The sequence below is a fragment of the Salmo salar genome, chromosome 21 (genome assembly GCF_965601325.2).
Source record: "Salmo salar chromosome 21, fSalSal1, whole genome shotgun sequence".
Classification (NCBI taxonomy): Eukaryota; Metazoa; Chordata; class Actinopteri; order Salmoniformes; family Salmonidae; genus Salmo; species Salmo salar.
The window spans coordinates 27,698,506-27,711,453 of NC_138311.1; the positions used below are offsets into that span (position 1 = coordinate 27,698,506).

Here is a 12,948-nt window from a genome sequence, read left to right on the forward strand (position 1 = left end):
CAAGCGTCACGTCTGGATTGAACCTGGCACTATCCCTACGGTGAAGCATGGTGGTGGCAGCATCATGCTATGGGGATGTCTTTCAGTGGCAGGGACTGGGAGACTAGTCAGGATAGAGGGAAAGTTGAACGTAGCAAAGTACAGAGAGATCTTTGATGAAATCCTGTTTCAGAGCACTCAGGACCTCAGACTGGGGCGAAGGCTCCCCTTCCAACAGTACAACAACCCTAAGCAGACAAGTCTCTGAATGTCCTTGAGTGACCCAGCCAGCATATCCAAGAGGACTCGAGGCTGTAATCGCTGTCAATGGTGCCCCAATTGATGAATAAGGCTGAAACGTAGTAAAATGTGGAAAAAGTCAAGGGGTCTGAATACTTTCCGAATGCGCTTTAAATCACAATTTAGGCTTACCTACATGATGTATTGATTTGCCTGACAATGTTTTGTGAAATGTTCTGAGAGTTGTGGAAATGAACGTACAACAGAGCAAGTTTCAATCGATTTGACAATCTGCTGAATAACAGGAAATAATTAGTAGAGTTGATGGAATCACATCTTCACTCTATCACGACATTGGAATTTGAGAAAAAAAGAACGGAAAATAGGGAATTTAAATAGCGAATGAATAGTCCTACATAGGGCTGTGTCCAGCCTTAATGACACAAGGTCAAGCTGTACGAAAAGTGAAAACAACCTTTGGAAGGCACACAATACTAAAGAACACATACAGCTACTATTGAAACGATCGATGTAAAATGATAATAGGCTATGCATGTCCAAGCACCATGCCTGCATATACACCAGAAGAACTGTGTGATTGCTAGTGTCTGCCATCTAAGGTAATTGATTCAAATTAAACAAGAGCTTTCTTGATTGGCCTTAATAAAGGGGTTTTGTACATTGCGTTCTGCTCTTGTAACCATGCTTCAGTGGACCCTTGTTCAATTTATTATTCCAGTCCAGTCAGGCACATGCACGGATAGAGCACTAGGTGTGCTGGAGCACCTGCCCTTTTGCCATCCTATGAGAAAAGTTTTATTTTTTTAAGTTACGAGAAAAGAGAAGAAAAAAAACGAATTGCCTATCAAACTAGATCATTTCTCATAAACTCATGAATCTTTTGCCACCACAAGCACTGTAGCGCGTTGCTGCAGCTGTGCTTATCCTTGTCGCACGCACAAGTTACCCACCAGCGCTGAGCAGTGAGTTTTAAATGAATACAGCCAATAGTAGGTTACTTTGGAGTTGCTTGCTAGTGTTGTCTCACGGTCAGGGGCAAATGCAGTTTGACTGTTTGTCTGTAGCAGAACAAATGTAAATAAAGTAAAGACTAGTTAGCTTGTTTTGACAGCATAGTCTTGCTAACTAGCTGATTCATATAGACTACATTAGCGATGATCAGATGATATAGCCCACCCCAGCAGTTGTTATAGCAAAAATACTGTACTTAACTAACTCCTTTCGTCTTTGGTTCTAGCTTGTTTAGCCTAACATGTGTGATGAGTGAGTGTTTTTTCAGAAAATTAAGTCCTATGTTAAAACCCATGTTTCACTTTAAGCACCTGCCCCACCAAAGGTCTGTGCATGGCCCTGAATCCAGTCCTAAGGGAGGATGTCCTGCATGCAGAATAAAGGCAATGGTTAGAATGGTGAATACTGCATGTTCACTGGAGGGACATGCTAGGTGCCGAGGAAGAGGACAGGACAGCGGTGCAGCACATTGAAACACCGCACACCACCATCTTGTAATCCTTTAATCAACACTAAACATAATAATATACAGTGTAAAACACATTTTTACTGCAAAAAAAATATAGCCACTTAATTGTAACACAATAAAAACTTTGGCCATGAACAAGACAGCGCATAAACTTGTTCTATAAAGAAACAAATTAGGCCATTTGAGAGACCAGAAAATGCTCAAACAACAACAGAATGTTCCATTAATCCATGGATAATTACTTTTTATGTTTATCAAACACTGGGAAACATATGTATCACTTTGGACAACATAGAACTATTCTTGGACACATACTCCCCTACATATTTATTTGGACAGTGAAGCTGAAACTTTTAATTTGGCTCTATACTCCAGCATTTTTGATTTTAGATCAAATATTTTATGAGGCGACAGTACAGAATGTCATTTTTTATTTGAGGGTATTTTCATACATATCTGTTTTACTGTTTAGAAATGAAAGCACTTTATGTTTCTAGTCCCCCCATTAGAGGGTATCATAAGTATTTGGGCAAATGCACTTATAGTGTATTACATTTAGTCTTTGGTCCAATATTCCTAGCACGCAATGAACTACATCAAGCTTGTGACTACAAACTTGTTAGATGCATTTGCAGTTTGTTTTGCTTGTGTTTCGGATTATGTTGTGCCCAATAGAAATGAATGGTAAATAATGTATTTGGTCATTTTAACATTCGACCTAAACAGATCCTGTACTCTGATCTGTACAATGAACTGTATACAGATATTTACATCTCCTCTTCCACCAATGCTGATATGTCTATGTGTTGAGATGTATATGGGTATGTAGATAGAACATTTCCAAGCCTTTGAGGCAGGGGTGACTACTCCTGGGCAACTGTTCTTGAGGAAATTGATCCTTCAATGTCGGCTACAGTATTTATCAAAGCACCAAAGTTGTTGGTCTTTTACATCAGCTGGAGTTATCCCTACAGAACTGTCCTTTAGGGGTCGAAGTGTGTACACATTGGCAGCTGGCACTGTAGGTGGCACTGTACATTCATACTGTAGGTGTCTGTTTCTCTCACTCGTCATTACCAACTCATCATTTACACCTGGTTGGGTTGTCATGGATCAATTCGGTTCCAATGAGTAACGAGAATAGAACTGCATCTCCAGAGGACAGAGTCCAGTTCTGCCACATTGGTTTACATACGTAGCAGCTGTTAAGATTATACATTCTAAATTTAAAATAAACACTGATTTGTATCAATCATGGATCATCGGATGCATATAGCCCAGCATATCAACCATAGAATTAGAATGATGTATGATGCTGCAATATCAACACTGGGATATACAACACAGACCCACTATATGGGTTACAGTCATAAATGATGTTCCTTGCAGTGTCAGTGGTGGAATGGGACATTTACAAGTCTGGAGCATCATCGCTACACACAGCCTTCCTGACAAACATGAGCCCCGTGGCTGATGTTATCCAGTGAGTGATTGGTGCTCTTGACCGAAGTCAGTCGCATGTTGATCCGCCCCGTGCCCTGAGCGTTACACCTGATTGGTGGGTGGCAGCAGCAGCGGAGCTGCTTGTTGAACTGCTTGTGGAAGCTGTTGCTGAGCAGGTAGAGGGCGAATGGGTTGATGCAGGAGTTGATGAAGGCCAGGACGCGGGCACACACACTGGCAATGAAGTGACCCAGGGACGTGTCCACCTGGCCGTAGTGGTAGGAGCGGTACAGGTAGATCACATGACTTGGGAGCCAGCACACAGCGAACAGAATCACAAACACCAGCACTGTCTTAGCCAGACGCTTCCTAGACTCAATCTGTGGGGATGGTAGAGAGAGCATGATTCAGTTTGAATTCCAAAGGATTAAAATACACACATATTTAATTGACCTATTCCCCATGTCTCATTAAATGATAAACACCTAATCGTCCAGTGTCCAGACACATTCACAAACCTGTTTCTGGATATGTAAGTGTGCCTCCACGGGTATGTCTGAGGCGCTCCGGATCAGGCTGCGTGCGATGAAGCAGTAGTACACAGAGATAATGATGAGTGGAATGATGTAGAAGATGAGGAAGAAGGCCATGGAGTGGATCTTAGGGTGCAGTTCCCCAGCGTTGGGGTAGGGGGCACATGTCACAAAGGTGTCATCGGTCTGGCCGATGTTAAAGGTGTGAAGATCGGAGAAGATGGCCTCAGGAATGGCCAGGGTCATGGAGAACAGCCAGATGGCTGCTGCTCGGAAGCAGATCTTATCTGTGGACCTCTGAATGTCCATGGGTTTGACAATGGCCTTGTACCTGGGATGAGAAGAACATTCAAATTCACTGATGCTACATTTTATTACGTTTAGCAAATGCTTAGTCATTTAGCAGACTTTTTTAAGGATCCTTTATCATTAAAGAAACAAGTGGCTCAAATGGATCAGGATGAAAAAAGCGAGAGAATTCACTGAAAGCAGCAGGTGTTGGTTAATGGAGTTTGATCATATCTATAATGAGAGAATACGCACACAACATACATAAGGGTACTTCAGGAACATCAAAGAGTGCTAGAAATTTATGAAATTTGGTCATTCGTGAACAGAAATGAACAACTCTCCTAAGAAAACATATATTCCCTGAATCAAAGTCCATTGATTATATGGCACATCAAAGCTCTGATAATAATTATTCAACTTTAATAACAGGTGGTGTGTGACGAATGTAAAAGTAATAGCTATCTGCCCAGATTGGTTACATTATTGATATTTCCCTGAAATGATGGTGTTTTTAAAAGCATGGGCATGGCAGGGAACTGCAGTGACAGATATGTTTTAATGTGTAATGTATTGAGTGGGTTGTCTGGGTCTGTGTTCAATAAGAAATTAAGAAACAGAATTGACTTCTCTGGTGGCTATTTAACCTATATACTGTAGGCCAGTCTGATCTGTCGGCACTTCACTAAAGGAACATTCACGCTCTCTCTCTCAGCTCTGACTAATACCCTTAGTATAACCCTCTTAACTCTTTTCAAGGTTCCAATAGACTCCGCGATATGATGTAGGTGCACAAAGTATACAACATAGTGGGTCAATTTCCACAACAACTAAGAGCGTTGAAGTGCGAGGCTTAACGTCTCAGCTGTTTTGGTCCCATACCTATAACGCTCTAACAGCGTGAAGATAGCCCATGCACATCTGCAGCTACTGTTGCCGTGTTTATTAATGTCGGAAACTCGGGACCTCCAAGTTAAAAATGAACCTAAGTTATTTGCCTATATCTTCCTATTGGTTGATTCTGATACCTCCCTAGTCGGAAACTCAGGATCCGACTCTTCCACCTAGGTTAGCAAATCGGAAATGTCAGAGTTTCTGACATGTCCTGAACGCGGCATATGTGTGACTGTGAAGTCTGTCATCTCTTTTATGTTTGTTCCTTATATAATGACAAACCGGGCGTAGGTTTAACTACTTTTAATGAACATATGCTTCAGCTAGAAAACTCCATGTTTAGCCATGCAAGGCATTCTTCAACCACCCACCTAGCCTGCTGGGTAACGTAGTCTAAATGTTATTAACGCATAACAACACATCTTCTTTCCTTTAAAAGAAAACAAATTTTCTATGTAACTACACATGTCACATCACATCTGTTTACTCAACCTGCATAACATGCAATTTTCAATAACACACATTTCTTTCCCCCAAAAAACATTCTTACAATTTTTTTGTTTGTTTAATTCTACTAAATATAGTCTGTCCAACAATACTCTATTGTGGCTCTATTTCTTTTCACATAAACCAAACATTCAGTCCAGGTGCCCCTTTTTTGTATTTTTTTTTAGCAATTCTCAATAAGCCTTTCAGGGGGCTCTGACAGTCCTTTTTGGTCGTTCTGCTGAAGTGCTTCCTGAAACAGTTGGACAGCGTTCATTGTCGGTCAGGGTGTTCTGACTGAATTGTCCATTTCTAAACGCATTTGATGCTTCAGCAGTATCCTCCTGATGATCCTCAGTCCCTTGAGTGAATGGCTGAAGCCTTTGATCCACTCTGTTTCGTCTCAGTTGTGATCCATACTCCGTTTGGATCACATAGGATCACGGTGCAACGTCTCTCTGCGCACACACCCTTGCTGCATCCAGGTTCCTGTAGTGATGTCTCGGAGTCGTACATGATCTCCAGGTTTCAGTTCAGGTAAGTGTCTTGCACTTTTGTCGTGTCGCTGTTTTTGTTTGTCTTTCTGTTTTTCCTTCGCGAGTTTGACTTTGTGAGCACCTCTGTGTGTTAGCAAGTCCTCATGGATGGGTAGGTTGGTTCTGATGCGACGTCCCATCAACATTTGTGCAGGTGAAAGTCCGTTCTGCAGCGGTGCGCTGCAGTAGATCATCAGATTTTTTAGGACATCCTCCTTTCCATCGTGTGCCTTTTTCATCAGACCTTTGACAATTTTGACTGATCTCTCTGCTAAGCCGTTGGACCTTGGGTAGTTGGGGCTGGAAGTGTTGTGTCAGAATCCCCAGTCGTTAGCAAACGATCGGAATTCGTAACTTGAGAACTGCGGGCCATTGTCCGAGTACAGTTCAGACGCAACCCCATGTCTTGCAAAGACTGATTTCAGGTAGGTGATTACAGCTTTGCTGGAGGTAGTTGGCAGTGTTGCTACTTCAGGGTAGTTTGAGTAGTAGTCGGTAACAACAATGTGACTCAAAAAGGTCAACTCCAACTTTGTAGTAGGGTCTGTTGGGTACTGGATGAGGCATTAGCGGCTCTGCTTGCTGCTTTGGCCTGTAGGTCAAACACAGTTCACATGAAGCAGTGGTCTGGCTGATTTCCTGGTTCATTCTTGGCCAGTACATTACTTCTCGTGCTCGTCGTTTGCATTTTTCCTCACCCAAGTGGCCCTCGTGTATTTTCTGTAGCATTTCTTTGTGTAGTGTCATGGGAATGACAATCTTGTTGCCTTTGAACACTATGTCATCCACAATGGTGAGCTCTGCTCTGCACATCCAGTAATCCTGTATTCTCCTTGGACAGTTGTTTTTCTGTGCGGGCCATCCTAACAGTGTTGTTTCTTTCAACTCTGTCATTGTTTGGTCACCTGCGGTCTCGCTTTTGATCTGCTCCATTCTCTCAGAAGACACAGGAAGTGATGCTACGATAATGTCGACGTAGGCCTGAATCTCAGTGTTTTTCTGTGTGTCGAAGCTCTCCTTCTTGTCGACTGCTCGAGAAAGAGTGTCGGTGGCGAACATGAACTTTCCCGGGGTATAGATCATCTTCACATCATACTTTTGCAGTCTGATCAAGATTCTCTGGATTCTCATTGGACAATCATTCAGTGGCTTAGACATGATTGACACCAATGGTTTGTGGTTGGTTTCTACTTCGAAGTATCGTCCGTAGACGTATTGGTGAAACCTTTCGCAAGCATATGTGCTCGACAGTAGTTCTTTCTCTATTTGTGCATACCTTGTCTCTGCGCCTGTCAAGGCTCTGGACGCATAAGCGACGGATAGCCATGTGTTGTCATGCTGTTGCAGAAGAACTACTCCCAGGCCAAACTGTGACGTGTCTGCAGAAATCCTTGTGCTTTTCTCTGGATCATAGAACCTGAGCACTGGCTCTTCTGTGATTGTCTTCTTTAGGTTTTTGAAGCAGTTTTCCTGTTCATGGGACCATTCCCATTCATTTTTCTGTTCCAGAAGACATCTGAGTGGAGCGGACTGTGCTGACAGCTGAGGTATGAACTTTGCAAGGTAGGTGATCATGCCCATGAAGCGTCTCACATTGTCCTTGTTCTTCGGGCGCTCCATGTTGTTGATGGCTGATGTTTTCCTTGGGTCTGGTTTGACTCCGTCCTCTGAAAGTACGTCTCCCACGGAGGTAAGTGTTTTCACACCAAACTTGCATTTGTCCTTGTTTAGTTTTAGGTTGACTTTCCGTGTCAGGTCCAGCACTTGTCTCACTCTCGCATCATGTTCTTCTTTTGTGGACCCCCAGACGATGATGTCATCCATCATAGTCTCCACTCCTGGAATATGCTCGAAGATCATGTGGATTGTCTTGTGGTAGACCTCTGGCGCTGAGAGAATCCCATATGGTAGACGAAAAAATCTGTACCAGCCCTCAGGTGTGTTGAATGTGCATAGCCTTGAGCTTGCATCATCTAGCTTCATTAGCCAGAATCCTGATGAGGCATCAAGCTTACTGAACCACTTTGCTCCAGCAAACTGCGACATTATCTCTTCTCTGGTTGGCAACTTGAAATGCTCTCTCTTGATTGCTTTGTTGAGATCTCTCGGGTCTAGACATATCCTGAGATCACCGTTCTTTTTCACCACAATAACCAGTGAGCTTACCCAGTCTGTAGGTTCATCCATTTTTGTGATGACGTCCATCTTTTCCATGCGTCCGAGTTCCTTTTTGGGCTTTTTCCTCAGTGCAAATGGAACTTTTCTGCATGCATGCACAACTGGAGTAATTTTGTCATCAGTACATATTTTGTGTTCTCCTGGTAAACATCCAAGACCCTCAAACACATCCTCATACTCAGCCAGTAGTGATTCTTGGTCATTTTCAGTCTGTGATGTCACCACATACACTCTTTTCAACAAATTGAGCTTTTCACATGCATTGATTCCTAGAATAAGCTGTACACTCTTTTCCACAATCAGCAGCTGTGCTCTGAACTGTTTTCCTTTGTGCTGTAAAGTTACTATGCAGCTACCTTTGACTGGTACGTTCTCCCCAGTATAAACAGTAACCTTAATTTTCACCGGGTGTATTTTGCTCTTCACCTTCAGTGTTTTGTAGTCATCCAGCGACAACAGGTTTACCTGTGCTCCAGTATCAAGCTTGAATGGTATTATAGTTTCATTCACAGTCAATGGCACAATCCATTCAGCATTTACTGCATTGCATATTTCCACAGAATCAACAAAGAATTCTTCCATCTCCTCGACTGTGTGAACCTTTTTCTTTGTAGCCTCATCTTTGCAGCATTTTGAGAAATGATTATTTTTCCCACAGTTGTTACATGATTTGCCATATGCAGGGCATTTTTTTTGGCTTGTAGATAAATCCACATTTTTCACGTAGTGTTTTGATTTGTCTCTTTTGCTTGTTTTTGTTTTGTAAGGTGTTGTGTGTGGTGCTCCTCTCTTTTTATTGCATACACTGACGTCTCATCCCTGCACAGCTCTTTAGCTTGTGCTCTGGTGGTTTCTGCTGCTGACACATATTCACTGCTTTATCCAAAGTTAAATCTTGCTCACGCAGCAATCTCTCCTTGAGTCCATTATTAAGTATGCCACAGACTATCCTGTCTTTCATTAGTGAGTCTTCAGATTTTCTAATTCACACGTTTTGCCCAGTGTGTTCAGCTCAGCCAAATACTGGTCAAAACTGACTCCCTGTTTCTGATCATGAGAGAAAAACATGTATCTCTCAGACGTTCTGGCTTGGTACAAAGTACTCCTCAAATTTAGACATTAGCACAGTCAATGTTAAGTTTGCCTCGTCTTGCTGAAAGCTATTGTAAATGTCCAATGCATCCTCTCCAATAACATGCAGAAAAATGGAAGCTTTCAATTTGTCATCATCTCCCCCTGCACCACTGGCTGCTAGGTAGATATTGAATCTCTGCTTGAAACGTTTCCAATTGTCAGCTAGATTGCCTGTTAACTGCATAGGAGTAGGAGGACTAACTCTGCAAAAGGAGTAACTCTGCAAATTTCCGCGACGAGAATTGAACATTCCCCAAGTCAAGTGACGTGAGTAGTCGAAGAGGAGCGAGGACAACGAGCCGCAGCAGCAAAGAGCGAGGCTGCATTGGAGAACTTGACTTGTGGTAGAATGTTACATTTTCGTCGCGGAAATTTGCAGAGTTACTCCTTTCTTTTCTCTGTCTCGTCATAGCGACTACCAATCTGACACCGTGTTATGTTTGTTCCTTATATAATGACAAACCGGGGCGTAGGTTTAACTACTTTTAATGAACATATACTTCACCTAGAAAACTCTATGTTTAGCCATGCAAGGCATTCTTCAACCACCCGCCTAGCCTGCTGGGTAACGTAGTCTAAATGTTATTAACACATAACAACACAATCTCGCTCATCGCAATATCTGCCGTGTTTAGTAGTTTTTTTGAGTCTACCTGTAATATGTAACTCTGATGGAGAAAGAACCCTGCAGAACAGAGACAGAGGAGATGATAACAGTGGAATAGAATAGAACAGAGCACAGTATAGCAGGCAGCTCAACAGTCAAACCCATTTAGTGTACTGTCCTCTTCACCAAAGGCAAAAACTGTTTTCTTTACCTCCTGATGGCAATTCTGATGTTCTGTGTGGCCTGACAAGACACTTGCTAAGAGCCAAAAGTGTCAATTTAAGGACAATTTCTGACATTATATATTTATTAGTGCAATCAATGCCACAAATGGTGCCACATCTCGGGGTCCTGAGTGGTGCAGCGGTCTAAGGCACCGCATCTCAGTGCTAGTGGTGTCACTACAGACACTCTGGTTCGATTCCAGGCTTTATCACAACTGGCCGTGATTGGGAGTCCCATTGGGCGACGCACAATTGGCCCAGAGTTGTTCGGGTTTGCCTGGTGTAGGCCGTCATTGTAAATAAGAATTTGTACTTGCCTGGTTAACATAACATATATATCATATATTTTGTTTCTGTTGTCATCAGAAACAGCTAGGAAAACATAATTTTCAGGAGTGAATTGAAATAAATAGAAAAGGAAACTGTTGGACTTCAATAACACCGAATGAATTTCTCATGCATAAACTGGATCCATTTTTATATTATGTGGGGTTATTTTCTGCAGTGAAAATAATCTGCAACCAGGTTGAGCATGTACTGTAATCATTACATACCTGCCTGCTCATGCTACCATGCCAAAGTATAGTTTGAGTATAGTTAGAGCGTTGGGCCAGTAACCAAAAGGTTGCTGAATCGAATCCCCCAGTTGACAAGGTAAACATCTGTCGTTCTGCCCCTGAACAAGGCAGTTAACCCAGTGTTCCCTGGTAGGCCATCATTGTAAATAAGAATTTGTTCTTAACTGACTTGCCTAGTTAAATAAAGGTTACTTGTTTACGTACAAATGTATGTATAGGTAAAAAAAAAAAAAAAAAAACAGTGATCGAGAAAACAACACATTCAATGATACAACCCTTACCTATCTGCAGAGAGCGCAGTGAGTGTGAAAACAGAAACCCCGACGGAGGTGAGTTGGATGAAAGGGATGAGTTTGCATCCCACCCGGCCGAAGAGCCACTCGTCAGCGAGGTACCGACTTGCGTCCACCGGAGCGCACGTGACAAGCAGCAGAAGGTCACCGAGCGAGAGGCTGGACATTAATAGGTTGGGCACCGTCCGCATGGATTTAACGGCGATAAACGTTCTCATGAGCGTGACGTTACCGATAATTCCAATAATGATTAGAAGTCCGTAAACGGTGGCGATAACGATACCGGGCAGCCAAATGTAGTGCTCCTGGACCCCTGTGTCGATACCGGATGCCCGCGACAAGTTAAACATCAATATGTTCTCGGGGTTTAAAATGAAGGAGTCCTCCAAAGACATAGTTGGTGTCTTTCTTGAAAGTTTGTAAAAAAATATTCTTAAAGTAGCCCTTGCAATGGCTTCCTGTTAAATTAAATGGTGTGGCTCATAATTGTATTGTATTACCAAAATCAATTATGCATAGCCTAATAACCATCATAAAAAGCTTATTTTTATGATGCCGTTTGACACACTGCTAGCCAATGTTGAGGGTTCTCTCATCACCCCTCATTGTACATTGATTCAGAGTCAATGTGAGATTGGCCATCTGGGGGGGTTATAAATTCACTGATGGCATGCGTCACTCGCTCCCTGCCCCATTTGGTGGAAGTCACAGTTGCTGTCGGTGCCGTTTAAGATTAGGGAAGACGATTTTTTTTTATGAGCATGGCTTTATTTCTATTACAGCATATTGGGTGACAGTCATTCATATTCCATTCAATGTAACATCAATAGGTTTAGGCCAGTGGTGGAAAAAGTACCCAATGGTCATACTTGAGAAAAAGTAAAGATACCATAGTAGAAAATGACTCAAGTAGCAGTAAAAGTCACCCAGTAAAATACTACTTGAGTAAAAGTCTAAAAGTGTTTGGTTTTAAATATACTTAAGTATCAAAAGTAAATGTATTTGCTAAAATGTACTTAAGTATCAAAAGTACAAATATAAATCATTTCACATTCCTTATATTAAGCAAACCAGATGGCACGATTTTCTTGTTTTTTTTATTTATGGATAGCCAGGGGCACACTCCAACACTCAAATATAATTTACAAATGAAGCATTTGTGTTATTAAGTGAGTCCGCCAGATCAGATGCAGTAGAGATGACCAGGGATGTTCTCTTGATACATGTGCGAATTGGACCAGTTCTTGTCCTGCTAAGCATTCGAAATGTAACAAATACTGTTGGGTGTCAGGGAAAATGTATGGAGTAAAAAGTACATTGTTTTCTTTAGTAATGTAGTGAAGTAAAATTAAAAGTTTACATACACCTTAGCCAAATACATTTAAACTCAGTTTTTCACAATTCCTGACATTTAATCCTAGTAAAAATGCCCTGTCTTAGGTCAGTTAGGATCACCACTTTATTTTCTAAATGTGAAATGTCAGAATAATAGTAGAGAGAATGATTTATTTCAGCCTTTATTTCTTTCATCACATTCCCAGTGGGTCAGAAGTTTACATACACTCAATTAGTGTTTGGTAGCATTGCCTTTAAATTGTTTAACTTGGGTCAAATGTTTTGAGTAGCCTTCCACAAGCTTCCCACAATAAGTTGGGTGAATTTCGGCCCATTCCTCCTGACAGAGCTGGTGTAACTGAGTCAGGTTTGTAGGCCTCCTTGCTCGCACATGCTTTTTCAGTTCTGCCCCCAAATTTTCTATAGGATTGAGGTCAGGGCTTTGTGATGGCCAATCCAATACATTGACTTTGTTGTCCTTATGCCATTTTGCCACAACTTTGGAAGTATGCTTGGGGTCATTGTCCATTTGGAAGACCCATTTGCGACCAAGCTTTAACTTCCTGACTGATGTCTTAAGATGTTGCTTCAATATATCCACATAATTCTCCTCCCTCATGATGCCATCTATTTTGTGACGTGCACCAGTCCCTCCTGATGCAAAGCACCCCCACAACATGATGCTGCCACCCCCGTGCT

General features: G+C 42.1%; 1 protein-coding gene across 1 annotated transcript; it reads right to left on the reverse strand.

Annotated features, from left to right (window-relative positions):
• Nucleotides 1-1,818: 1,818 nt before the first annotated feature.
• LOC106582141 (gastrin-releasing peptide receptor) lies at nucleotides 1,819-11,309 on the reverse strand. The gene is made up of 3 exons (XM_014164914.2): nucleotides 10,903-11,309; nucleotides 3,682-4,027; nucleotides 1,819-3,543 (listed from the first exon to the last, which is right to left on the reverse strand). Exons 1-3 carry the CDS (start codon nucleotides 11,307-11,309, stop codon nucleotides 3,154-3,156), a joined length of 1,143 nt encoding a protein of 380 aa, XP_014020389.1. The 3' UTR covers nucleotides 1,819-3,153.
• Nucleotides 11,310-12,948: the final 1,639 nt, after the last annotated feature.

Bases quoted from the DNA above. Each gene is read 5' to 3' on its own strand.
- LOC106582141 (XM_014164914.2), bottom strand. From the start codon at position 11,309: ATGTCTTTGGAGGACTCCTTCATTTTAAACCCCGAGAACATATTGATG. The intron at 4,028-10,902 runs GTAAGGGTTGTA...TTCTCATCCCAG, and splicing joins ACTGCGCTCTCTGCAGATAG to GTACAAGGCCATTGTCAAAC. The intron at 3,544-3,681 runs GTTTGTGAATGT...CCATCCCCACAG, and splicing joins ACTTACATATCCAGAAACAG to ATTGAGTCTAGGAAGCGTCT.